General features: G+C 43.0%; 1 protein-coding gene across 1 annotated transcript in view; it reads left to right on the top strand.

Moving 5' to 3' along the window:
- Positions 1-14,388, top strand: part of LOC120792788 (cytosolic carboxypeptidase 4) — a 161,927-nt gene that overhangs the window by 45,013 nt on the left and 102,526 nt on the right. Inside the window, exon 9 of the mRNA XM_040132123.1 lies at positions 2,651-2,688. Within this exon, the coding sequence (XP_039988057.1) occupies positions 2,651-2,688 (38 nt within the window). The remainder of the gene's footprint in view (positions 1-2,650; positions 2,689-14,388) is intronic.

Below are 14,388 nucleotides of genomic sequence, written 5' to 3'. Positions count from 1 at the left end.
TTTGGCTGAGCCCAGAATTCTTTATACTCAGTATATGACCTGCACTATGAACTCAATTCCTGTTTAGTACATTTTAAAACCAAGGACTCATTAATTATTTGCTATTTCCAATTTGTACACTTTTGGTATGTGCATTATATTGTTTGAGAGCACAGTGAGACGGGGAGGGCTCATAGCAACCCAGAAAACACACAACTTTTATTGTTGTTGAAGTCTCTTCCATAAGTGAAACATGCACATAAACGATAAAGGTAACACGGCTGTGTGTTGTCCCTTTGAAGATGTGTATAAAAATGACACATCCCCTTTAAGAGGGTCATATTTCCCATCCTTAGTGAACATAGTGTGAATCCTCCTGGCTGCAAATGGCCGCTGACGTCATGACCCTGGTTTACTTGCTGCTCGTAACGCTACACTGAACGGTGTTACATTATCCATCTGAGTATGCACAAACACACACACACACACACACACCAGGGGGTTGAATATGGGACGTGAAAAGGGTCACAGAGGATGAGACGTATGTACAGTACATACGCTCATGTGATTATTTACTAAAATTCCCACATCATCTGAGCTCTGCAACCAAGAAAAACCAAGAAAACGAGCTGTTGATCCAAATGTGGACCACATTAACAGCCTAGTATGCACTTATACCACAGCCTGGTGTCGTTTGTAGTTAAACACAGTGAACGGCCGTGTGTGACAGTACTGCACTCTGCCGTGGCACACACACACACACACACACACACACGCACATAAAGGTCTAATATGGACAGGGTGATCCTGAACTTTAATTAAGAATCACTTTGTTGTGGATCAGCAGGGAGCTGCTTGATGAATTGATCTGCTGTCCGACAGTTGATCTATATTCTGCCTCTGATCAATACCGAGATGGACACCAAAACAGCTTCTCTGTCTCCCAAAGCACCACCACACAGAGCGTGTGAGGCCGGCGCTACAACAGGCCAACAATGACTTGACTCCGCATCTGCATGCGTGTGACGGTGGACGGAGGTGTGGAATCGAGTCACGTGTTGCAGGTGTCAATGAGGAGATGCATGTAGGAGGGAAGAAAGGGAGAAACAAGAAAGCAAGAAGGGAAGAAGAAAAGAGAGTATTGTGAGGGGAAAGAATTCAGAAGGGTAAAGGCTGGAAGGGGGAATAACTGAGCAAATAGAATAAAAGAAAGAGGGACAAAAGAGGTGATGCTTCCAAACTTTGAACTGTCCAAGCTGAACCCAGACCAAGGTCACAGTACTCATCTCAACTTAACTGTCAGCTGACCTCTACTCCAAATGACCGGGAGAAGATGGAGTGTCCAGCTCGTGCTGTTATTACATAGAGTAGAAGCGAACTTGTCATGGACGTCCAGCTGTGTTGCACGAGTTAGTTTCTGTTCATTTAACTAATTACCTCAAACAGACAGTCTAGATTTGGTCTCATAGAAGACTGACACACAGTGGTCATGTTGGAATATACCTGCTAAGACCCCAGGAAGAAAATGCGGTTTCCTTCCACTCTTTGTGTGGCATGTGTGGCTCCTGGTTTGTTGCACAGTGTTTCATTTAGGAATACTGTTTACAACAGGTGCTGTTAAACACAATATCAGAAGAAATAACCATGTTCTAAAAATAAGATTTTGCCAAAGGGGCTTCAATCAGAGAATAAAGCAGGAAGCATGTGAGGGCCCTAATCATGTCACATTATACTGTGCTTTAGTTGTGCATATTCCCACATCCCCATAGAAAGTTCCAGTAAATCTTATTACCACAAATCAGCTTTTGTGGGAACCACTGCCCTGAGAGTATACGGTGAGCTGAGAACAGCATCAGTAAGCCCTCAAGTGCACAAGTCTAATGAGTGTGTCAGGGAGAAAAATCAACAGAAGCATAATATACAACACAATCACTAAGACATGGGCTGGCCTGATCCATTTTCCGGAGATATAAGACATTTCAAAATAAACATACTCCTTAAAAAGAACCATCAAAGGACGTATTCATATGAAACCAAACTTACAGAATATACCCTGCACCACTGAGGCTTCACACAAAATAGCCGCTCCACAACATGGAGCTCCTACACCACTAAGAGACAGCACGTTCAGCTAAATAACCGCTAGGGCCTGAATAGGGCCCCTGGCCGTTGGGGGCACTGAGGCAGTTGCCCACTTTGCCCAGTTGAGGGTCTGGCCTTGACAGTGAACCGGGGGCCTCTGGGGCTCCTGAGAGTGTGGCACCAACCTCGGTCCTTGAAAACTTTCATGTCTTGCCTGGAGACTGATCTTAGACAGTAGTTAACAAAGGAGAGTGTCATTTATTAAACTCACCATTAAAGCACATTGATAATCACATCAGGTAAAAGGTTGCTACAATATGTCAAATAGAGTTTTTAAGAATATACTGTGACGCCACAAAGCCAAAGCAGTACATGGCAACCGCACTAGAGCCACAGCAAATACACACATCTGAATGACTGAATCAATTTTGTGTGTGTCATCATGTCTTATCAACACTCACAGACACACACGCATTCATTTGTATGCCCGGTCACGCTAGTGTATCATGTACCCTTTGTGTTTGCATTTTAAAGAGTGTGTTCATTAAAATGTGTGAGACACTAACTGCTCCCTCTGTTTCTTTTCCAGGGCAGCCATCAATGCCTTTGCAGCTCTGCTGAGCACAAGTAAGTTTTTCACCAGCTGATGGTTTCCATCATACTGGATGTACATCATCATCATCATCATCATCGTCCCAATACAACACTACTCAAACCCTCGCTCCACTGGCAGTGCCTGCGTTTCTTACTTAATCGCGTATTTATCCATGGATAACTGCTCCTGCTCTGATAGTGTGACATCTCATTGAGCTAGCAAGAATGACCCTGAAAAGAAGAAGCCTTTTCCGTTATGTAAAACACCAGTGGCAGGAGGTATATTGTCTTTGTAATGGGCCCAGAGGAACAACGTTAACCAGAGCTGCAATAAACAAGACTCAGGGCTCTATTTACCTGAAGCAGGGTGCAGATGTAAACACAAACAAAATGTCATGGTGCAAACTCAAGCAATTGTTTTGCATTTTTGGTGGCCAGAGGCACTGGCACAAACCAGGCACAGCTGGGCCCAACATGGAAGAGAGGCTGAATACATTATTGGTAGGAGGAATACAGAGTCAGCAGGCGGAGTAATTACCAATCCCATGAGCTCCTCTCATCCCACTTAAAAGCAGTGGTGCAAACAATTAGGCTGCAAGCAAATTAATTCAAACTCTGTGGTTCTTCTCCTCCTCCGCATATCTGAAACCTCAATACTCATTTATGTCCTTAAAGTGGAATAAACATATATGAGTGTATTTACAAAATATCCGTCCTTATTAATCCAATGGAAACAACCAACTAAAAATGAAAAACCCTGTCATATTTTTAAACTAACAAATACAAAATGGGGTTTGGACATTTGCTAGTTACTATGTCTAAAGACAGACAAGAACAGTTATCAATGAACGTGTCCACACTGTGCCAGCTTGGTGTAAAGTTTGCTGCATTTTTGAGAGGTGTGAGCGCGCGCCTATTTCATGGAGGTGGTTCTGAGCGGAAGGAAAAACATGTGGACCTAATCCACTGACAATTCGGAGGGTGTTTCTGCCTCCACAATCTGCACTATCAGTGCCTTTTTACTTAGTTTTATCATGTATTACCTCCTGCCATTGGGCACCCTCACAGAATCCTCAAGCTTTTGCCTTCATTGCCCAGCAGCAGCTATGAGCCTGTATTTAATTATGGGTCGGGTCAGGTCTTCCATTAATTCAGATCCAGTATTGATTTTGAGATAATTGCAGGTAACAGATTGGTTCAGTTTGATCTATGATGATTCCCGGTTGGCAAATGCAATTTTGTGCACCAAAATTGCAGTATGCCACCGAATCATCGTAAACACAGCCTCAGCTGTGCCTCTCCTCCCACACTGGTGCAAACGCAGTGCATTTGGTGCCAGGAAATTACCAAACAGGCTCAGGTCTATTTCTTTATGCCTGTGCGTCTTTGGTCATTTTGGTAATTGACAAAAATTGCATAAAAACTGCATTTGCCCTGGCACTGGCGTTGTGCCTTTGGGAAAATAGAGCCCTAAGAGTCTACAGCCAGGCTAGTCGGGATGCTAACTTGCTAATGTTTAGCAGGTATAATGTTTATTATGTTCACCATTTCAGTTTAGCATGTGAGCATGCTAACATTTGCTAATTACGAGTAGACACAAAGGGTGTGGGTGAAAAATAAAAGAAAAATCTCCTTTCCTAACCACTTTTCCTTGACCTTGGAAAACCTCACCAGGTCAAGGAAAGATATGAAGGAGAATTCACAAGGACTTAGGAAAAGACAACCACGGCACTAAGAGAACCCGACTGCACTTACGCTAAGCTACGTAATTATGAGACGGCAGTTGTTATTGACGTGAGTTTGCCGTGGAGAAACTACAATTTTCTGAAGATGGACTACAAAAGGCACATCTCAGTTACTTCTCCCTATGCGTTCTTCCCCTGTCGTTTCATGAAGGCTTTATGAATGTAGACAACCCGGTGAAAAATATCACTTCATTACCAAGGTTGGAATTGAAATACAAAAGGAATATGGGCTACCAGTCACAAAAGTGAAATGAAATGGTTGTCTGATTGAGAATGACTGCTCACATCCACTGTCATTATATTTATCGGGAATCCCAATTAGTCTGATTGTGTGAAAATAATTGTTAAATTTATGCAAGACAGGCATGACACGTTAGGCCTACAGATCTACTACTGTACACATCATCATTCTTAAGTATCACTTTTTCTCAAAAGCGAACCGAGGGACCAAAAAAGTACTTTTACTTTAATACTTTAGCTACATACTTCAGCTTTTACTTAAGTGTGATTTTTCATGCAGGACTTTTACTTGCAATGTAGTATCTTTCCATTGCTGGTAATTTTTTCGTACTTTTATTTAAGTAAAGGATCTGAATACTCTCGCCGCTGTTAATAAGTAAAGTTAACTTACATAAAGCAAAGTCCAGTGTATCCTATGCTAAAGGAGATAAGACAGGAAGCACTGAAGCTGCTGTCGTTAGCATTTAGAGAATTTGAGCAGCTCTATCATCACTTAGATACTTCCGGGTCATTTCACTCAGTCAGGAACCTTCCTAAGCAAAAAGGACTATTAGACCGTAGCCAAAGTGCAGCTCAGGCTGATGGGAATGCCATTGGTTTTGCATGTATTTGGTCATAAACCAAAGTAATGGACAAATTAAAATGTTGACCTATTGAATGCTTGACAAAGCATACAAAGTTGGGTCCATAGATTCATGATGTTGATGTCAAACCCTGACCCTACCATCTGCTGCCTCAGCAGCAATCCAGATTCATCACACCAGGCTACGTTTTTCCAGTCTCTGACTGTCCAGTTTTGGTGAGTCTGCATTCACTGCAGCCTCAGATTTGTGTTCTTGGCTGACAGGAGTGGAACCTGACGTGGTTTTCTGCTGTTGTAGCTCATCCGCCTCAAGGTTCGAATTGTTGTTCATCCTGAGAAGCTTTTCTTCTCACCACAGTTGTAAACAGCGGTCATCTGAGTAACTGTAGCCGTTCTGTCAGCTCCAACCAGTCTGGTCGTTCTCCTCTGACCTCTCTCATCAACAAGGCGTCTCTATCCACAGAACTGCTGCTCAATGGATGTTTAATTCTTTTTGGCTCTATTCTGAGTAAAAACTCTGGAGACTGGAGACCCAGGAGATCAGCAGTTTCAGAAACACTCAAACCAGCCTGTCTGGCAACAACAATGATGCCACAGTCAAAGTCACTGAGATCACATTTGTCCCCCATTCTGATGTTTGATGTGAACATTAACTGAAGCTCCTTACCTGTATCTGCAGGATTTTATACGCGGCACTGCTGCCACATGATTGGTTGATTGGATAATTGTGGGAGTAAGCTGGTGTTCAGGTTTAAAGTGGTCTGCGTGTGTGTAATGTCATTTCCAAAGCATCATTAAAAACAAGACTGTTCTCCTGTAAAAAGCTCATAGGTTGTCTGTGCAGCAGCTTATTACAATCCATACTTAGGCTTTATTGTTAAGCGACCTTCAGTGGCCGTAGTAATTATGATGAGAACAAAGGAGGAAGCAAGGTGACGTATAAAGAGCAACAAAGTCCATGTTAGGAGGAGGTTGGGGTGGATGGATGGGTCGGCATACCACAACACTTTCACACAGGAGACCGCTGTTAGTTTCCCATGTGAAACAAATATTCAGCACTGTTTGACCATTTGACCATGATGTTCCACAACCTTAACTGCATTTATTATTATTGTAGCCACGACGATGAAGGTCCTCCAACCTTAAGAAGAACTTATTTTAACCCAGACCACAATTTTTCCCCAAACCTAGCCAAGTAGTTTTTGTGCCTAAACCTAACCAGACTGTGACCTTTCCACAACCTTAACCGTGTATTTCTTAATGTTACCATGACAACAACGGTCTAGTATGCCTGCCGTTGATACAATCCTACAGGTAGTATCAGAGGTTACGGACCTATATGGTCATTTAGGCTTGGAGTACTCATTGCTAAAAACACATGTTAATTTCTAATTTCCCCAGCTCCTGGTTAATACAAACGCAACTCTTTTTTTAGGCCTACCTTTTGTCTTTATAAATTCACAATAACACATTTCCACAGCTCTAGCTCCACCAGTGCAACAACATGTAGCTATATCATTGCACTCTGCCGCAGAAATATGGTTTCATCCAATAATATATCCAAAAACTTCAATTTTGTTATTTTTTGGTCAGTGTCCAGCAACCATCAGTGAAATTTAACTTGTCCTGCAGATTTTTCACAATTAAAAGTCCACAATTCTCTGAATTCTCTCATTGTTGGGTTTTCTTGGCTGACACGCCTCGTCAGTGTTGCATGGAGGTTACCTGTGGACTGGAGGACCGGGTAGGTGGTTCTCTTTTTAAAAAAAAAAAGGGGGAATAGAGGGTGTGCTCGCTCTGCCTCCCTGGCAAAGCTTATGCCAGGGTGCTGGAAAGGAGACTCCAACTGATCGTAGAACCTTGGATTCAGGAGGAGCAATGTGGATTCTGTCCTGGCTATAGAACAGTGGACCAGCTCTTTACCATTGCAAGGCTACTTGAAGGGTCATGGAAGTTTACCCATACAGCCTCAGGGGATCTTTTGGGGGTTACCGTGAGCCATTTGGTCCCTATACAACCGGAGTGAAAGTGGGCCTTGTACTGGACCGTCGTGGTGAAGAGGGAGCTGAGCTGAAGGCAAAGCTTTCGATTTACCAGTCCCTCTATTGAGCTTTGGATAGTGACCGAAAGAATGAAATCGCGGATACAAGCATTTCCTCTGCAGGGTGGCTGGGCTCACCCTTCTAGATGGGGGTAAGGAGCTCTGACATCCACGGGGAGCTCAGAGTAGAGCTGCTGCTCCTTCATGTGGAAAGGAGCCAGTTGAGGTGGTTCGGGCATTGGACCAGGATGCGTCCTGGGCACCTTCCTTTGGAGGTCTTACTGGCACGTCTAGCTGATAGGAGACCCAGAACAAGCTGGAGAGATTATATATCTCATCTGGCCTGGGCATGTCTTGGAACCCCCCGGTCCTGGAGAGGGACGTTCGGGCTGCCTTGCAAAAAATGGATGAATTGATAAATGTCTAACATGGTGGGAGTCCAAATGGAAGGATTCTTTGAGGTTGAAAGACTTCTAATGTGAAAAGTGTGTTACGTTTCAAAGCAAAGTAGAAAGTGGACGTGTGAAAGAAGAAGCAGCTGGAAATGATTAGCAAATGAAAACAGCTTTTCTGTGAGAGAGGGCAAACTTACAGCGGCAGAGGGGTGAGATGTGACAAGAAGAGGACATGGAGGAAGTGATGAGTTTACGTGACCCGGGGAAGAGGGAAAATGACACTGTGATAAGAGAGAGAGCGTTATTCAGATGGACTCAGTTGATTTGTAGAAATTCCGAGTGCAGGACAGAGGCTATCGTCTCTTGATGTGCAGAAGCATTTTCACATAGTTCGGAACAATCTTGTAAAATACAGGTTTGAGCGCGACGTCTCTCCCACCGTAATAACTCCTGATCAGAGCCGAGACACCTTCATTTGTCAGTCTGTGCCCTGTGAGCAGGAGATGATGGTAGCAAAAACGGAAACTTTCTAAATGTCACAGCAAATATTTTCCCTTCAGCACATTTTCTTATAACACTGTCTCCCATCTAGCTCCAAAAAACATCCTGTCAACAATCTGAACTTGTGTCAATACCTATGGGATATGAATGTAAAGGATGAAATTACAGTATAACCATGCATAGAACGACACATGAAGATTTCTCATGAATACATAAATGCAGGTCTGTTAATTTCAGAATTTACAGTAGCAGATGACTCTTAAGTACAGTATGTGTTGCTCCTCTTCAGTTCAGTTGTTTTTATCATTCACTCACATTTGAACATCATCAGAAGACTTAGTTAAGGATTGAAGTGAGTCAAAGTCATGAAATCCATGATCTCCTTCCTCTTAAACTTACATTAAGTCATTTTCAGCTACATTTGGATGGACAGCACAGTGTTGCACCTACACTAGGTCGAACTGCAGAGCTGGAGGGTTCAAGCGGTGACAGGTTTTTTAAGTAGATGTAATGTTACATCCCTCAATTTACAAATACCTGTTTTTATGTTAAAACATATGAAATAAAAACGCTATGTGTTGTACGGAGCAGCTGTTGCCATCTAGCGGGGTATATACATTTCCACCAGGTTTTTGTTAGGTTGTGTTATTAACCTGGATACAAAAAAGGTGAAGTGCAGTCATTAAGTCGCACATTGCTTTCAAGTTAAAGGCAGCTTTTAGCACAAGTAAATCAGAGCTGCTCCCAGGATGGAGGGATACGGTACCTCACCCCGATTATTCAGACCCTGCACACATGTCACAGAGTCTTCTGTCACTGAGCCGTTTTTCTTAGAGGTTAGTTTCCTTTTCAGGTTGTTGAGGGACTTGTTGGACTGACAGATCACGGATGGGCAGTTGCATCACTGTCTGTGCAAACCAGAGCCGCTGATCTCCGTGACAAAATATTTTGTTCATTCTCGCGTATGATTGACACTCATCGGTTTGTTTGGGCCTGTTGGCTACTTAGAAACTGTGAAATCCTTGGGGAAGCTGCTTGATGTGACAGAAACGTGTTCTGGTGATGAGAAACAAGAATTGTGGCATATATTCAGGCTTCAGAGCAATAGTTCTGTCTTTACACTGTTTGAAGCCAAACAGTTTCTGTAAAAACCCTCTCTGCATGGATTATTAATCTGACTGTTCTTTCGTCTCACAGTACTGGTGCCAAAATCAAAATGCATCCATCCACCCATCATAAAACAACAAAAGTACAAACAAAAAACTGAAAAAGGAAAGGAATCTGACTGAGGTGTGTATCTGAATAAATCCTGAGTGGAGACTGAGTGACACACAAACGTGAAAAGCAATATTCTCCAAACCTCTAAAAGTACAAAATAGAATTCAACCATTCATCAAATGTATCAGAAATAGGGCTAAAATTTAAATCTGTTTTCAGACAAACTTTACAGATTTAGCTTGTATCGTTAGAGATGACAGGCAGTCAGAACTGTCAGGAACTCCTCAGCATATTGACCATCTGTGGCCATTTTGTCCACCACAACACCTGCACAATCTTTGGCGCTGGACAGTCGTATTGATGATGATGATGCTTTCATTTTGACATTTTCTGCTCTGTCATTATTTGTATCTAATGGCATCATGACGTCTACATGTTCAGAAATGACCCTGCCGCCGGGCAACAGAAATACTGTTCTCATGCACATCTTTAATCCTCTCCTCCTGCTCAGAGCAGTGTCAGGTGTTGCATTGTGCGTGTTTGTCCTGCAGGGGTCACTGTTGCACTTTGTTTCAAGTCCTGTGGCTTTTACAGGCTGAGCACCTGTTGGATCCGGTTGTGTGTGAGTGTGTGTGTGTGTCCTCCTTTTCACACACATATTCATTCAGTGTGTGAGTCCTTCTGAGTGGAGGAAATGGTGTTGTTCTGCTTCTGTTGTGTTGGTGTGTATAAACACACAACCCTACACCACATGCTCCTGTTATTGTCTTTTGGTTTGTACATGTACTGCTTGTATCTCACATGCCCCCTTCCCAACTGGCTCTCTTCAGCATGTTTCCCGCAGGCCTGGCGAGGCAGTAATTTATTCTCTTTGATTCTCAGATGCAGACAGAGAGTGCACTATGTTTCTTTGAGCCACCGGTACTGGGCAGAGCTCTCGGTCGCTAGCTATGGTTCTTATAGTCTGATGTGGCAGCGGCTGCCGGTGTTTCCTGCTCAGAATCGCTCTTATGGAACAAAGACAGGAAAAAAGTAAGGCATGTTTGGTAATCCATCCGTGTGTCACGAGGTACAGGAGGTAAACTTCTTAAAGTAGCACTAGAAGAAATGAAGGGGTTCACCAAAAGCATTCAAAGTTACTGTCAGGGCCTCCTTAATATCCACACATCCAGGGTGTCATTTTACTGCAGTCAGGATGAGCTGTTAGGATCCACAGGCTTCTTCACTGGGGACATGCTGACAAGTCCCAGCAGAAAGAGCTGTGAAAAAGGTCTGTTAGTGAGGGACAACCTTCTCCGGGGGACAGACGAGGCAAACAGACACGCTTGACCGACTAAAACTGTCCTGCAGCTAGCAGGACGCCATGTTGTCATGACAACTCATCACGTTACGACAGAAACTTGAATGTTTCATCGCTTAGTTCATGTGTGAAAAAGGTGATCAAGATCCTCTGCAGTCTATAGAAAACATTGATCCCGACATCCTGACGGTGTCACCAGAGATTTCCTGTGTGTGAAAACTGCAGAGGTGTTTCTTTTCAAAGACAACCTGTTCCATATGAAGTATTAGGCCGCCGTTACTGCACATTGTTTTGTTGTAGACAACAAATCAAGAGTCGAAACAACAATGTGTTAGTCTGTCTCTCAACACTTTAGCTGTCTCTCAGCTCCGAGTTCATTGGTTCCCACAGAAGACATAACTCTATAAAAACAGCTCACAAATATATAATTTTTGATTTAAAAAAGAATCAGTAATTTTCTGAAACAGCCGCTCACTATAGTTCAAACAGGAGGAAATAGTGCATTTTGTTGGGGACTATTTTCAGCGGCGGATTGATCCACATATGGTGCTCCAGGGAGTATTTGGGGCAGTGTGACGGTGTGTGTGTGTGGGACGGAGTCAGAATCAACTACAGTTTGTGTGTTCGCGGTGATGAGGGAACATGTCATCCAGTGCCAGAGTGTGAGTCAGTGATGTGATTTTAAATAGTTGCTGGACAACGGTATATCAGGCTTTGGATACATACACGAGACTTGTTAGTAGGAGACTGCACAGGAAAGTGCACAGATGCAGCAAAACACAGGATCAGCTCTGGTAACAGGAAACTTTGTCAGTCAGAACACAGGGACCTAAAGCTCATGAACAACAGGCAGCTTTACAACCTGGATCCCTTCGTCTTTGAAGCAGCTTTAATTTGCCCAAAGTCAAGAGAAAAGTGAATTAGCAGCTGTACAGAAATGTCAAAATGAGCCTCTGCTGGTGCTGGATCCAAATCCACAGCATCTCATTCCTACAGAGAAGATGCAGCATCCAGTCTGTTTGTAACTCGGTGGGCCTGCAAGTAAACCCAGATCAACGGAGCTTCTCCGTGTGCCGGTTGAACAAAGTCAGCGCACAGAGATGCTTCCCTCCTCTCTCTCTCGGTCCCGACAGTTTTTCTCTCTAATACTCTCGTCGCATTTTTCGTGTGGTGACGGTTTAGAGACCCACCGCTCCAGAGTCAGACAGAGCTTTGGAGGGCTCTGGGCTTTTCTTCATTTATGCAATATTGTGCTGCGCTCCGTGTCAAAGTGCCAATTTGCACAGAACATCAAGGGGTCTTCGTTCGCTCGTAAACTCGAACATCGAGATGAGCCTGCTCTCAGTGTTCCACTTTGATCTATAATGCAATGTTTGGAGTGAACATAAAGGCAGCAATTACACTAATATCACGTCATATTTGGGGATTTGAAGTATTTCTCTTCCTCGGCCCCATGTATTTTGAATTCAAACTGTTCTGAGAGCATATTTAATCTAACAACACTTATTCCGTGTTTGGCGTCTTACCCACTACCCTACACTGTTTGTCTCTCAGATGAAGACGTTAGTACAACAGCTAAGCACTGGAACTGCCCTAAATCAAGAGCAGCTGTTAATGCATTATTAAAAAAGATTAAAGATGTAAGAAGCAGCATTTACAGTATTTGTAATAGTGTAAATACTGTAAATACTATTTAATTGGCATTGTTCCCGCCACTAAAGAGGTTCTGTCTTCACCCATGTCTGTTTGTGTGTTGGTTTGTTGGTTTGATTGCCAGCAGGATTACACAAAAGGTACCGAAAGGTAAGAACCCATTCAATGCAGGTGCGGATCAGGTCAAAGGGGTGGACCCAGGAAGATTGGATCACTGACCACTGTCCTTGACGTTGTGAGATGGGGCTTTTTTCCGGCATTTTCATCCGTTTCTCAGGAAATTCTGTTTGGACCTGGATGTAAAAAATCTGATGTATTTATAGTGTTGAGACCTATGGGAAATTTGGTGCAGATCCAGATAGTAATCTTAGTCGGGTGGAAAAAAGAGTTGTGCTTGCTCTGTTTTATGACAAATAAATCATTGATGTTATCAAACTTTTCTGTCATAAGAGCTGGACAGTCGTTTGTAGGATTGTTTGGCCTTGGCGGAGGAATGCGCTCTACTGAGTGACTTTTGAGTTTAAATTTAGATTTATTTCAGCATAATCACTAATTCCTTGAATATTTCAGCATGTCAGCTTTATTTTTTGAGGTTATGCTTATCTACAAAAAGAGCAAAATACAACAACAGTCCTGTTGGTTTTGGGCCTCAAAGATAAGGAATCCTCTGTTGAGAAAAATGTGTGTGTGTGTATGTTGCTAATTGGGACTTCCCTGCCTTCATGCTTGACTAAAAAGTGACTCCGTTAGGAACATGTTCCTCGGTATCCCTGACTAAGCTTGTGCGAGCCAACAATATGTGATTTTGTTGGACATTGGGGGTGGCACTGGCCTCTAGTCCCGCTGAGGACTTCCTGTGTCCGTGTGGGTTTCCTCTGGCTGCTCCAGCTTCCCTCTCCACCCAAAGAGGGAATATTACGGTGTGTTCAGACAGACTGCGAAGTGAATTTTCACCTCTTACTCACACAAATGAATTCTTTCTGCCATTTCCCGCCGGCCTCTCATCTCTGTAGGCTCATGAAGCAGATATATAAAATGTTTTGGTCAAGTTGAAACATTTTCAACTCACGCTGATTCATCTTTGCCTTAACTTGCACTGCCTGGGGCAAAATCACGCCCTACAGCTCCCACCATTCAGAGCTGGAGAACCCACAGGGACAACAGATTCTCAGTTTTAACGAAGAGCGTGATTTGCAGATGCCTCCTCTCTCCTCTTGTTTGTTTGTCAAGAATCAGCGTGAACCCAAACCAGACCACAACTAAAAGACAACAAAGCATATTGTTCTTCCTTGGTCTGGAAAAACAACTGAATACACCACACGTGTGAAAGCAGCCTGATTCATATTGTTTCATGTAGTCTAACTAAGTATGTATGAAACTACGTTCAAAGGCATGTCAGTACACTCCTTCATCACCATGACCTTACCGTGCTGATTCTGAACCAGATTTAGGATACATCCCAATCCCCTTATTGGATGGATTCTCCACTCCTCAATCACCGTTGCGGTCCTTCATCTTGTCCCAAAGCTCTCAGGAGTGGGAAGTGAGCGCACACCAGACCATCCTTCAATGAAGTCTTTTACCAGACAGACACAGGACCTTATTAGAAACCTGTTCTGATTGGACGCTGCAGCTGATCAGACTGATCTCAAACCACATCACATTACTGCAGTTTTATACCGAAGTGGCTAAAATAATAGATTCAAGAGATTCCAGTGAGTTAAGGGCCAAGTTTTCGATTTTACTTGATTTTCAGATTCACCATCATATTAAAAGTAGTAGGTCTAATTAACAAAAGAGCCATTAACAACTTTCACTATTCATTAGAAATTAATTTCCTCTGCATGATCTGTAATTTCCCCTTTGAATCTGTGTCATGGAGAATATATTCTGAGAGAGGAGGAGAGTCTGACGATGATATCGTCACGTCCTGAAAATGTACAGTTTGATGTGAGATGGAGTTACTTAATTTCCACTTCCCCTAAAAGATTTGGACTATAAAAATAATTTCCGCAATTACTAAATAGTCTTTCTACAAAAGGCTTTCTAACCGCAAC

Source organism: Xiphias gladius, chromosome 8, assembly GCF_016859285.1.
Source record: "Xiphias gladius isolate SHS-SW01 ecotype Sanya breed wild chromosome 8, ASM1685928v1, whole genome shotgun sequence".
NCBI classification, from domain to species: Eukaryota; Metazoa; Chordata; class Actinopteri; order Istiophoriformes; family Xiphiidae; genus Xiphias; species Xiphias gladius.
The sequence above is the reverse complement of the archived record's forward strand: the minus strand, read 5'-3'. Positions and strand labels throughout refer to the sequence as shown.